Source organism: Harmonia axyridis, chromosome 2 (genome assembly GCF_914767665.1).
Source record: "Harmonia axyridis chromosome 2, icHarAxyr1.1, whole genome shotgun sequence".
NCBI classification, from domain to species: domain Eukaryota; kingdom Metazoa; phylum Arthropoda; class Insecta; order Coleoptera; family Coccinellidae; genus Harmonia; species Harmonia axyridis.
The window spans coordinates 58,518,633-58,533,316 of NC_059502.1; the positions used below are offsets into that span (position 1 = coordinate 58,518,633).

At 33.3% G+C, this 14,684-nt stretch overlaps 2 protein-coding genes across 2 annotated transcripts in view; one reads left to right on the plus strand and one right to left on the minus strand.

Moving 5' to 3' along the window:
• LOC123672114 overlaps positions 1–7,928 on the plus strand; it is a 55,885-nt gene extending 47,957 nt beyond the window's left edge. The window contains exons 5-6 of the mRNA XM_045606104.1: positions 3,418–3,614; positions 3,677–7,928. Coding sequence (XP_045462060.1) covers positions 3,418–3,614; positions 3,677–7,360 — 3,881 coding nt within the window. The 3' untranslated portion in view covers positions 7,361–7,928. The remainder of the gene's footprint in view (positions 1–3,417; positions 3,615–3,676) is intronic.
• Positions 7,929–10,654: 2,726 nt separating this feature from the next.
• LOC123674010 (cysteine-rich PDZ-binding protein) overlaps positions 10,655–14,684 on the minus strand; it is a 30,465-nt gene continuing 26,435 nt past the window's right edge. The window contains exon 2 of the mRNA XM_045608811.1: positions 10,655–11,366. Within this exon, the coding sequence (XP_045464767.1) occupies positions 11,237–11,366 (130 nt within the window). The 3' untranslated portion in view covers positions 10,655–11,236. The remainder of the gene's footprint in view (positions 11,367–14,684) is intronic.

Below are 14,684 nucleotides of genomic sequence, written 5' to 3' on the forward strand. Positions count from 1 at the left end.
CGTTTCCTTTCTATTTGAAGAATGCGATACTATATGTATATACATTAGTCATTATTTTCTCGAAGGCGTAGAATTCACTCATCGATACTGCACGTGAAATGCTTCTACCTACCTCTATGCAATCGCTTGCTTCATTCACCGCATAGGAAATGATGTTTTTTGTATACGCAGAAGTTAAATTAAATTCATGTTGGTTGATCCAGTTTAAACACCACACCAAACATTCAATGAAAATCTGTATTAGGAATAGCCAAAAGGATTTGGTTCGGTGCAGAATTTGATTTTTTTGAATTATCATTACCATCTCTGCTAAATTTTGCTTCATCGCTAAATAATCATCTGTATGAAATTCTTTGATTTCTCAATATCCAAATCGCCTTTATCTAACTTCTAAACTTTTTACGACTAGATTTATTAAGTATTAAAATCGCATACGGAAGTTCGAGATACCTTACCCTCTTTAGTTTTTTTCTTCTTTATTCGAATATTCTATCAAATTGAAGAAATTTTGTTATGCAGGGTGTTTTTTTTTGTTGAATCTATAAATATTTTCTAGGTGGGACCTGGAAAAAAAGTTTAGTTGCTAAGTCTTTATGAAGAAGTTTTTGCAGAGAATAAAAAATAAATATCATGGAAATATTATATGGGGTGGTTCGAAAGTTATGTGTAATTGAAGAAATTGACAAAATAAATAAAACACTCTGTATCTTGATTAGAAAGAGGGATAGACCCTTCAAATATAGGTTATTCTGAATCGCCTCAGTTTCCTCTTTCTACCCTTAGCTTCCGCCTATTTACCAATAAATCACTCTGTATATTACTTGATTTCAATTTTCAATTATAGGATAGACACAAAATGAGTTAAATCTCCAAAAAAAAAATAAATAAATGGAAAATATTAAATATATAAAGTGTCCCATTTCAATAACGAACTCAATATCTTTAAAACGGATGACATTATTCAAAAACCGAATACTGGCTGGTTTTTGACAAATCTTCGGCTGAAAAATATAGGTATCCTGTTTAAAAATCATCAACTCTCTTTTATACATATAGTCTCTATGACCTATTATGAGTATCATATAAACCATGAATATTACTGAAAGAAACGTTTCAGAATTTTTCGAATATCTCCAAACAAAAACCAAGAAATATCGAAATATTTGAAACATTCGTTTTTCAAAAATGCCCTGTAACTTGCAAACGAATCAAATTATCTATGATCTACTTTCTGATATTTTATTATTTCGAAAATAGATACCGGGTGTCCTTGAAGATTTTTTCCCCTATTGTTCTCGAGATGCTTTCAGTTAGTATCGAATTCTGTACACTCTGCACTTGTGTTATAAATAACTATTCTATCGGCAGTATTGACTGCAAATTATTTATCCGAAAAAAAAATAACGAACATTTTTCGAACCTTGTGGGTAAATTGCACTACTTACTCAAAGAGAATAGGTTAAATGAGCTTTTGAAATGCCCTCCGGTAGTAAACATTACTAGAGGAATAAGTCGACGTCTACTATTTCCGAAAAAGAATCTTTATTTCAACAATGAATAAATGGTGTTATGGAGTCGACTTATGACAAACAGTCAAGTAAACTTTCCCATTGTGTATTTTGTGCCTATGCTGAACAAGGCAAGTCAACAAATATTCAAGATTCTGATTCATGTAGGCGAGTCAAATTTTTCCCTTAAGGCGGAAACAAGAAAAATCAACAAAATATGTATACCTAATCTAATCCCAAGGTCTATATCTATAGACAATGATCAAAACCAAAGCGATACAAAGTAGGTTTATATCATACATATTGAATAAAATATTATTCCCTGATAATAATATAATATAATGATGGAATACATGCTTCAACAATGTTAAGATTCAGATTTAAGGGGGGGTTTCATTGCACCGCGACCTTATTGGTATATAGTGTCCTCCATCAGAGCTGTTCACGTCATTAGTGATCTAGTCTACAGCTCGCCCTTCAGTTCCAGAGTTCTGGGATGGCTTCAAAGAGAAGTTACTTCCTCACTTCTACGAGTCTCTTGTCGAAAGCATTTTTTTGCGTTGACTGTCGATGGCGAAGCATCCCATCATCAGGTGATTTGAAGTTTCTTCCTCTTCCCCAGTTCCCCACAGAATCTCCACTCGTCCTTTTCTGGTAGGCTTATCCTTATGAGGTCCTTGCTTCTTGAGGCGTCCATGACCTATGATGAATCTAGTAGGGAGGTGAGCTCATTTCTACTAAGATCCAAATACTTCTTAGACCTCGTAGTATCAAAGTTTCGAAGGAACTTTTTGGAACGATTCTATAAGTTTTTTCCTTCGCCTGAAACTTTTTCTTGTAGGTATATTTTCCTATTCCACAGAAAGATTTTCGGCCAATAAAAGGAGTTTTTACTCCTCCTCTGGCAAATGTGTTGACCTCTTTATTTCATTTAATTCTCGAGTGATTGGGGACCCATACTTCGGCACTTTTATATCATCTTAGATGGCTTTCAGAATGTATCGCTACATAACGTTTATTAATAGGTTAATTTCCTGCCTGAAAGACACTTGGACAGCTGCCAGCCTAGCGATACTGAGCATTTAGTGCCAGCCTCGAATACTCCAGCACATGTCCCCGTCTTGGTTTTAGAACCATCTGTGTAGCATTTAATGGTATCTTTTTTAGGAATTGAGATAGTAGACTCCCTTTCCCAATCTTCTTGTCTACTTAGTGTCATAGTGTAGGTTTTCTCGATACTAATATTCTTTATCATCTCATGAGGACCAGGCTCTCTGATTCCTTATTCCTTCTCTACCGGTACCTTTCCTGGAGAGTCTTAGAGTGGCCTCATAGGCTACTCTATCTAACACAAGATGAAAAGAGGTGTGTGATCTGTGATGGCCTCCAGTGCCCTAATTGGGCACGTTCTCATAGCTCCAGTGATACAAACACAGCTAACCTTTGTATTCTATCGAAGGCTCTTCTCGTGCTGTTCTGATGTGCTTTGGCATGCCAGACTATTGCCTCATAAGTTTTTATCGATCTCACAATCATGACGTACATCCATCCCAGTATTTTTGGTTAAATCCCCAAGTCTTATCAGCCAGACTTCTGCAGCCATCAAGGCCTTTGCTTATTTTGTAGTATATGTCCTTCTGTTCTTAGGAGTCCTTCCAGTTTTCAAGACGTTTTATATTAGTTGCCCTTTCGCCAGATTCTGCTGTAAATGTCGCCGAGGAATTGAGTGTAACGTTCTGAGTTCCAAACGGTAGCGATCTCTTCATTGGTGGGAAAGATTTCTCGCGTCAAATTTGGGGCGTTTTTTTGTTCAGATTCAACAAGAAAGAATATAGTGTCGTAAATTTCATTAATAATCGCAATCTCTGAGATCGCTACTCTGATAACAACTATTTTTTTTCATTTCTAGGTGACAGGATAAGAAGTGTTACCATCAATTTCGAACATATCGTTTATGAGGATGCACTAAATATTTTGAGCTTTGCTAGTCCATATGAGATAAAAGTTGAGGCAACAGGTGGCAAAATTTTATTTGGCTCCTCTTCGAAGAGTAATCACCCAAGTCATCCTCTATACCGCAGTACATCCAGCATACAGTTGCAAGAGGTAATTATTTTCAAAATACATAAATCAAGTATATATATATATCGAGCTTTATTTTTTTTCAGGAGTTGAATATGAGCAAAAAGAGGTCATCCATTGAGAATTCTTTGGATTCTAACAGATTGGCCTTTATGAAGACATCAAGTAACACAACAACACTTGAAAGGAAAAATTCTAAATCTCCTAGATCTACTACTAAAATCCAAATAGATAAATCACAAAATGGGCCTTTGAATTCAGCCCAACTCAAAAATCAGCTAGAGCAAAAGAACTTATCGGTCGAAATAGAAATGAGAGAGAAAATTGAATCACCTAAAATGAAAATAGAAACCCAAAAGACTGACTATAATCATCAAAAGTTTGGAATAAAAGTATTTCCGTCCGACATTCAAACAAGCCGCAGCACTGGAGAAACTCAGAACCACAAGAACTCAAATACAGAAAAGCCTAAAGAAAACTCTGGATTTGATGAGGTTGACAGAAAAACCGAAGAAGGTTTACAGCCAACTGAACACTTCAATAGAAATGACTATATCTACGGTTCTGGGTTGAAAAGAGATGAAAATGGTATCCCTCAAGAAATTCCAAGTCATATGTTGAATGCTGCTTTTGCAGCAAAAAGGAATAGGAAGAGTCAAGAAGACATATTCTTTGAGGAAGATACAAAAATACTCAAGAAGATCAAAAACAAAGCCCCTTCCCCACCAAGCAACAAAAGAAGTAAAGATCACGAAAATATGAATTTCAAAGAGGCAACTATAGAAATTAAACATAGAGTTCAGGTTGAGGATGAGAAATCGGAAAAAAACAACTCATTAAGAAGAGACGAAGTGAAAAAGTTTTCTTCTGATTCTGATGACGATACTGATAACCAATCGTCAGTAAACACTGTCGAACTGAACTTGAGCCAAATTACAATTCACCAGGTTGAAAATGATGAGAAACAAAATAGAAAAACTGCTAGCACTGGTGACTTAACCAAAATTCATAGAATCAGAAAATCAAGCAGCGGAACACTTGAACGAGCCAAAAGTTTAGACATAACTGATTCTGGTATTCCAAATTTATCGCAAAAAATAAAAGGGGATGCAGATTTTTACGACGTGAACTCAGAAGAAGAATTTTTCGGAAAAACTATGATCGATAAGGAACCTAAGCTTTCCCTCATATTAGATGGTTTGAACACATTTCAAAGAAACAGACTAAAAAAATCAACAGAATGGGGCAACTTGGAAGATGCTATTCTCAGATCAAATCAGGATCACGAGAATATGTCACCTGTTTCTGAACGAGATCTTTCAATTGAAAATTTCAACTTAGAAGAGAAGAGTGCCGAATTCAATGCCGTTGTCAATAAAATTAATGAAATAAAAAATGAACCTCAAGAAAAAGCAGAAGTAAAAAATTCGAGTGAAGTAATAAGTACATATCGAAATGAAGAAATATTGTACGAAGAACAAAAACCTAAAAATCAACTGTGGCCAACAGAAACCGAAACATGTATAAGTATACAACCAGTTAATTCAATTAAAGTGCGAACTAAATCTTCAAATGACTCTTCACCTGTAATTGAAAATACACAAAAAATTAATATTCAGAACGAAATTTGGCCGAAAGAATTAGACAATAATTATATTGATCAAAGTGAAAAAGTACAGAATGTCAATGAAGCAACAAATATAATATCAACGGAAATTGAGATGTTGCCAATAAATAATAACAGCAGAAATGAGGAAACTATTAGACATAATAAAACTAATGTAGTTACAACAAATGAAGAAGTTACAACAATAAAAACAAATTACTCAAGTTTCGAAGAGGATATGAATCCAATGTCAAAAGATGTTACTGAATTTCAAAAGAATATAAGGGACGAACCAGATCCTCGAATGATGAATCAAGATAAAATAATGGTTAATAATTCTAGCTACATTGATAAAGATATGATTGTTTCAGAAACTCCCCCAGATGCTATTTCAGAACTTGATATTATAGACGATTCGACAAAAGAAGTTAAAAATAATGAAATAAATACCATCAATGTTAATTTAAACACAGAACAAATACAAATGAGCCCAATTGTTTCGAATAAAATAAAAACACATAAGAGACAACAGATACCTATTGAGGAGAACGAAAAACTTCTTCCTCCTAAAATGGACGATTCAGATCTTGAGAAAGAAATGTTCGAGTTGAGCGATAAGACATCGTTGAAAGTACCTGAAAGAGCAATAACGAAGGTGACTGCTGATTTAGTAGTGCCCGGTAGCAGCCTATCACATGTCGAACATAATTATAAGAAACAGAAAAGTTATCTAGGATTTGAGAGGAATTCCGAAACAGGTGAATTATTAATCGTGAATAACACTGATGAGTCCAAGACTTTGAACGATACCACATCAAATTATTCTAATGAAAACGAAAGTTTCATCTTCAATGAGAAATATCTGAATAGTCAAGATGGATCATACAATGCAATTCCAGGAGATATAAATGTTTCAGATGATATAAAGGTTAGTAGACATTCTTTCGGAAGCTTAGAAAGACCAAAATCGGATGATGCAAAATCTATTGAATCGATAAAATATTCAAGTAACGTGAGTAACGTTACCGTCAACAATGTAAACACTGAAAACGGTACTTCAAGTTTACATAGTTTGGAATTATCAGTAAATAATAATTCCTCTGGAGATGCCATGAGCTTATCACTTGGTGAAAATGATTTATACACTACAGCTCTAAATAATTCTTTGGAGATAGAAAGAGAAAAAAATAAGATCTCTATAAGCACCCCTGATTTGATTAAAAACGTTTCAATTACTGAAGCAATAAATACATTGAATGGTAATATGGATGAAATGAAGACTTTCAAAGAAAGTTCCAAAGATGATAATGCAAGACCAATGAGCCCTGAAATTGGCGATTCTGAAGTACACAAGTCCAGTGTGGAACATAATATGCCAACCAAGCATTCCAGTTTAACATATATAACTGAAATCCAGGTCACTCCTACAAGTGCTAATAAAAATATATCCGAAATTAAAATTGTCCCTCCAACAAATAGTCCATCACCTCGGTATTCGAAGAATCAAATATCCAGTTATAAAGAAGACTACGATTTTGAAAGTTTGGATACAAATAAAGAGGTTAAAAATCAAATAGAATTAAAAAATAGAAGTGAAACCTCGAAAAACATCGATCCTGAAGAAAACCTACATAAAACTCAAGAAATTGTGCAGGAACAATTCAAGAAATTACCAGAAATGAGATTCAGTACAGCAAGTTATGAGAGCCCCGTGGAGAAAGTAGAAAAAAGACAATCGCAAATAGAGCTTTTGAAATCGAATTTCGAAAGGTCCCCTCCGAAATCACTGAAAACTGAGTCGACAAGATCACGCATTCCTGTATCAACTACAATGAAGACGCCACCCGTTTCTCCTGGACAAAAGGAAGAGAGCGAAAAGGAAATATTAGAGATATTGCCATCCCCCATACACTCCACGCCAATGACAAATACGTCCAAGTATCAGAAGTCAACAAATAATAAAAATGTAACGATTACGTCGATAAGAACCAATTCCCGAATACCATCAGGCTTACCAGTCAGTGGAATAAGACCTCCTGTTCCACCAAAAAGACATGATTCGGATAATGATTCTTTCAGCTCAACCAACAGTAGTATCAGCAGTTTTAAGCAGTGGGTATTCAATCCAGTAAATTCACCATCTGATTATCATAACAATAAATAGATCACGAATCCCATTTGTGAAATTTTTGGATTTACATGAAAAACTTTCAGACTGGGGTAGATATGTTCTTTAGTCAAAATTAAAAGTGTTACCTATGTATTGCAATTTCTTAAGGTTAAAACACTATTATTATATATATGTCAATACCAGTTCTCAATTAGATTAAAACAGGATAAAATGCATGTTGATGTTTGCATCATTAAGAATACATAAAAAGTTCTTGATGCTCTGGATAGGCGCCAAGATACATTAGTTTTTGAAGGAAGAAATTCAGCAACAGAATTGAGATTTCGGATTTCAATACATCTCATTATTTTCTTTGGTGCTATTTGAACTTTTTCATTTTGAATTTTTTTATGTTAAATGAGTTAGTATTCGTCATCAAATTTCTACCGAAATCTCAATTCGAATTATTGTTATATGAATTCTGTATTGAATGATAGATATTTGTGTAATAAACATTTTTATGACAGTAATTGTTAAGAAGTCATTTTTTATGTATATATTTGTATTTTATTGTATGTGAGAGAAAAACTATAAAAGTTTAAATAAAAATTTTTTACTTCTTCACGGTTTTATGTTTGCATATCGAATATTTAATATTCGCATATCTAAATAATCAACGGAAACTCGTTAAAAGTTGACTCTCAGTTCACATATAAAGTTTTCCAATAAGAGTTTTCATTTTAAATAGTCCCCTATCTGGGCTGCTGTCATCTTTTGAAAATTGACTAGTAAAAACTACCCCATTACTAAAAATGGAACGGTGCACGTTCAACAACTCATTGAAATTGTCAAACTTGTCGTGTCAATTTTTTTAAAATCAAATTGAATTTTTTTATTGGAAAACGCTTTATTTTGTTCCACTAGGAAAGCTCAAAATATCATATCAATTGGAAGCACCGTCATAAATCATAGAGGTGATTCACTTATCTATTCTGAAATAATATTGAAATAGTAAATGTACGTAATGGTCCAACATTCGTTTATTCTTTCAGAAATGAGCTCTATGTAGCCCAGCTAAAGACAGAATTTGAACCAGAAATACGATTTCAGTACTTTGGAGGATATAGAAAACGTCTTAGTTCACTTCAAGTAATTTAGGATACCAGCCTATGAAAAAAGCTGGCCATTTAAAATATAAACGAACTTAACCTTCCGCTACCAGACCTATTGTAATTCCAAAAACATTTTTTTCCTTATAATTCAGCCAATGAGCCAATTCATACCTAAACATGAAATTTCCTTCATCAAAGAATGGAAAAATTCGTTTTTTCTTAGGCAAAAAATGTCCAAATTATGGACAAACACTCTCAATGGTTGCTTATGTTGCTTCAATATGGGGAAAAAATATATTTTTTCGGCAACCGTCCGGGAAGTGCACACTTCCCGGACGCTTTTTCTCTGAGAAAGAAGCATTTCCCGGCCTAGTCCGGAAAGTACGTACTTCCCGGACTAGGCCGGAAAAGAATCATAGAATCCATAGCAACCGAGATAACGGCTGACAGTTCATATGAAATTAGTTGTCAAAAATTTGCATGTTTTTTGATCGCAATCGCAATAAAATATGGAAAACAGCAGCGATAGTGTTATTCTACACGGTTGCCGAAAAAATATTGTACGCAACACGCCCGAAAATGTTTTTTTTGGACTCACAGACTTCTATTTTGTCTATTCGTCCAAAAAACCCTATTTTCCGGACTTGTTACGTAAATTACTATTACTTTACTTAGTGAAAAATATTCAAAGATTTTAAATAAAACAATAACCTCTGAGATAATCACCATAAATACAAAAAACTAGATTTTTTCAAAAATATCACTGTGATCCAGTCGGCCAGTCGTTTGGACCAACTTATAACAGATTTTTCCATATAAATAATTCTTTCTACATGTTTGTTCATCTGAAGTATTACTAAAATCATCCCCGTATTTTTTGATCATCATCTTGGAACTCGTCCCCATTTGGATTTGCCGATTCTAGTAATTGAACTTGATCAAAGAAGCTTTCCAATTCTTCAGACGCAAATTTATTGTCTGAAAGATCTGATAAATCGGAAAAATTACCGTCCTCAATTATGTTAAACAATTCTATCAGTTTTCTTTCCATTTTGTAACTTCCACTTTGTAGGAATACACTGGATCTTCCTATCAATAAAAGATAAATTTTGTTACCCCTGACTAAATTTGTGCATTATTGTGGACAGACGATTTTAGTATAAAATTGTTTGTAAAAAACCATAAAACTGACTGCATTCTGGAAAATTTTCTATTGAATATTGAAACTAAGGCCTTTGACTAATTCTAAAAATTTTGTAATATAAAATCAAAAGCCTAACCAGCAATGAGAAAGACGTACCATTTACCAGTCGACTTTGGGACACCCATGATTGCTATAATTGTTTTAATTTAAATTATGTGAACTCTATCGTTAGACATGTAAACTCATTGCTAATGAGAAGAAGGAGGGTTACAATTATGGACTCCAGTAGCGAAAGTATTGAGAAACGTTCCTTGTTTGGATGACCAACTAAATGGAAGGCGTGGTAAGGAAAGACTTCAATAAGAAACAAGTCCCAATGATGGGAACTACGAAGAGGTAGTATATCATTCCTTGAAATGGAACCACCAGATATCTCGCAAACTTTCAACAATTGTATGGGCAATTAAGAGCTTTCAACTCTACAAATTGGCGGGCATAAATGGCATCTTTCCTGCTATGCTACACAAAGATGTTGACTTCACTCTAGTCCCATTTGTAGAACTTGCATGAGGCTCCATTTCAAAATCCTGAAGGGAAGCAAGTGTAGTTTCTAGGGAAAGGCTCATCAGAACCTATATGGGTGAACTCGTTAAAACATTAAGGTTCCTTAAAACCATGGAGAAAATGATAGATAATGAACTTAGAAATTGTAAGCAAATTATTATTGAGTCAGATGTTCATTTCTCCCATATCCAATTCAACAATATGTCCTCTTTTCATCATCTTCCATAAACTCTGGCACAATTAATCCATGAAGTTCAAGTCTCTTGGAATAACATGTCACAAGCAGATATCTAACGAGCGTTCATTTGAATTTTGAATTCGTGGTCTAGTGTTCTGTGCCAATCTATTGCGCAAAACTTTTGTATACAAAACTTCAACTCAGTAGAATGTCACAGCACTCTAGACCACGAATTTATTTGAACACTCGTTACTTTCTCAATTGTCAATGTCTGAACGTTAACAGGATTGTGTATTAAGCAATTGAGTTGTCAAAAATTTTTTGGTAATTGGATCAAGGAAATTCTCAAATTGAAATTTGTCAGTTTATTATAGAAAAAAGTTATGAAGTAAAATAGTAAACAAGGTAATTTCCCAATTATGATACAATTACATTTTGTTTAAATATTAAATCCAATATGTACAATTGAAATACATATTATATAATTTAAAGTTTATATATAGCTAAAGTATATTGCCCATCCTTCAATGATTCAATCCCTGTATTGCGTGGATTGTCGTCGCAATGTCAATACATTGATCAAAACATTACTAATATTTCATCTTTCCAGTTATTCTCTCTAACTCATTTGAACCAAGTTGTTTTTATCCCAAAAATATTTCAATTTGCAATATTACAACAATTATAATAAAACATTTGCCTTCTGCTAAATAATAGTAAAATTCATATTAGTATTCAACCAATTTAAATACAATAACAGTTGCATTTGGAAAATCTTGATATTCTTTGATATTTCATAGAGTATTTACATGCAACTTTTGATAGACAGACGTAAAATGTACATCAACATCATATTAATTATTTCATTTATGGTCTTCGAATAATATAGACAATATATTTTTGAACCCCCTAGAACTCAAACAAATTTTGGTTTAAGCGGAGGACTGTCTATAATTTTTGGTGCTTATCATTTTCTTTCCACACATGGCACATATACCTCTCTTATAAGCACAAGATTGGCAATAATGTGATCCTGCTTGATGTACTTTCTGTCGACATATCCTGAAAAAAAAATTCAAATCAATCAATCATTCATCAAAAATTTGATTATTATTAAAAATGTATTTATTACAGAGAGAATGGAATTCAAAATTAAGCATTGTCAACTCATTTTTTTTCATTTCAACAAAAAGAAATATCTTATATCTAGTTATGATATAATTTTAATGGTTACCAAGAATCGCATCAGGCTTTGACCGATTAAACTAATCAACGATTCCTAATATAATAAAATATCAATAACTTCAACAAAAAAATAAGAGAGAAAGTTCAATTTTGCGTAGCAAGATTCGATATTTTTACAGAGTGTGATACATTCATTGGTGAATTTCTAATGACGATGATCTTTCTCCCTTCAGATCATGAAGTTAGACAACTCAAATTCATCAAACACAAGATTTTCTTAAACACACTCTATACCTAAATTTAATACTTTGAGAGTTATTGAGGAAGAACTCTTAATGAGGGAAAACCCGCAATTTCTAACGTATTTGCTGAATCAAAAATAAAACATTTATTTTCGAAAAAAACATTTTTCTGCAGAAATTTAAAAAAATGTGATTCATCTTCGCCACCATTTTTTTCATAAGAATCCCATTAATTCATGAACCGTTGAGTTTTTACCCAAGGTATGGCATATTGCCAAAATTATTGTCATCTAATGATGCAATAATATACTGTGTGTGCTATTTGAAATAAGGAAGTACTAGTCTATTTCCGGTGTAACCGGAAGTCTGAAAATATTTCAGGGAGAAAGATCATTGTCTCAAACCCCAACATAAAAATTTTCAGCACAAAAATATGATTAGTTTTCTATAGACGTCTAATAGGCCATCGCGGTGAATCACCCTGTATAGCTAACGCTAAAAAAATCGATTATGTTGAGGGGAAGGTTTCACGACCCGATTTAGGGAACCGAATTCGGGTAAGATCGCTGTTCGCCCTGAAATTCGATGGTGAAATATATGTGCCCGTTGTCACGTTTTGGCAGGGCCGTCGCTAGAGGGTAGGCCATTGCCTAGAGCGTCAAAATTCAAGGGCTGCATTTCAAGCTCGATCAATAAAATCACGTGTGGAAATTCAAAGTACCAACTGAGAATGTAATTCAGTCGAAAACAACAGAGAGGAATACAGACAAATTTAACATCAAAGGTGCCGCATTATACTCATAAATAGACTTCTGCTAAATATGCATTAAAAAGTGCAAAATATGCATGCAAATCTGGACCTAAAACATTAAAATATGCATTTAAAAATCGTTTATTCTATTCAAATAAAACAATTATAAGGTTATATTGTCTATTTACAATAAATTTACATCTTTTTTCTATTAAATTTGCAAAAATTCGTTCAAAACGAATTTTTGCTTAGGTAGATAATCTTTTTTACCAGATGTTCATAATGTCAGCAAGGAGTTGGTTAGGTAATCGGTCATGAAAGATGTTTGGGATTTGCCAAATATAAGGAAAATAATATCACGTCATGCAGACAAATTTTCAATTCCGGAAAAAATATTTCCTCGAACGGGACTAGAACCCATAACCTCCGAATCACTAGTCAAGTGCTCCACCAACTCAGCTACCGAGGTTCTACGGTTTTTTGAAATTTGTTCATGTTCAAAAACACATTTTATCTTGAAATTATACAGATAAAACAGAAAATGACTAAAATATACACTTTAATTCAAAATTTTCTTCAATATGTAGTTATGCAAATGTATATTCATTCGAAGTCTACTCATAAATATCTCAGACGACGCCTGATCCTCCTCTTTGCAAGCGCAGTCCAGGCGTGAGTCTATTCATGATGAATTGCCAAACCAAACTGAGAATAAATCACTTGACAGCTGTTAAATCGGTCGCCATCTTGAACAGAAATGCCAACTTAAAGTTATATACCTCGAAAAAAAACACCCGTTATAAGAATCAGGGAGTATTTTTCAAGCATTTTTGAAAAAGTTTAATTTAGAGAACTAGAAAGCACTCAAAAATATAAGAGTACAGGGATACAGTAACGAGACTCATATGAAGGGAAAGGACAATGGTTTATTTTTTCTTAACAATCCTAAAATTGTAATGTAATGAAATTGTACGTTTTTTTACATGTTTTAAATTGTTGGTTTTTAGTTGAATATTTCCACCAAGATATTATAACAAAATGGCGTCAAGTGAAGATGATCATAGCGATGGTGAGAGCATCAAAAGTGATAAAAGCACAGTTTTATTGGATAATAATTATAAATGTTGTACCAAAAAAGTGTGCGCGATCCAAATTTGCATAAATTGCGAAGGTATATACCATGGATCTTGCGTTAAAAAGAAAAACATCAAGGTGATCAGTGGAAGATATATCGAGTGTTGTGATAAGATCCTCGAAAAACGCAAAAAACTGAACAAGGAAGAAGTTTTGGAGCTCAAGATCGAATACCTGAGTAAGTTATTAGCAGAATCACAAGATAAAAATGAGATTTTGAAAGAAAATAACATGATATTAAAAGAAAATAATAGGTTATTAAAACAACAGATAAGTAACATGGAAAAAAAAAGTGACATAAAGAATGTAACGCAATATTCAAGTATTGTGAAAAGTAGTTCCCAAAGAGAAAATACTGCCTCAGATAAAATTATTCCGAGAGTAGTAGTTCAAATGACTGACAGACCAGGTAATAAACAAAACAATGATAACCTCAAAATACATCAGCAATACAAGAAAATTCCGTCAACTCCAAAGACCCCAGAAATGAATGAAAACAATACTGAAACTACAAATATGTCACAAGAATCTGAGTTCACTGAAGTGAAAAGAAGAAAACGGTATGCAAAGAAGAGATTAGGAACGGGAAGTGATTCAGGAAATGGTTTTTCAGGCCCGGAGAGAAAAGTTTGGTTGAATATATATAGAGTGAACAATAATGTAACAACTGAAATGGTGGAAGGTCATATCAAGAAACAACCTGGTTTCGAAAATACACAAATTACTGTAACAGAACTACAGACAAAACAAGGACAACTCAAAAATTTTTGTGTTACAGCTCCACTTACAAAGAAGAATGAAATGTACGAACCATCTTTCTGGCCACCAAATGTAGGAATAAGAAGATTCAAATTTGAAATCCATAAAAGAAATAATGAAAATACTTTTTTAGTATAATAAACAATCATATAGCTCCTAAAATCAAACATCCAAAAGTATATAGTCAAAAAAATTCCAAAATAAGTATAATACATCAGAACATACAGTCTATAGGTAATGCTGTCAACAAACTTGAATATGGACTCCAAAAACATGAAGAATGCAAAATTTTATGCTTGACAGAACATT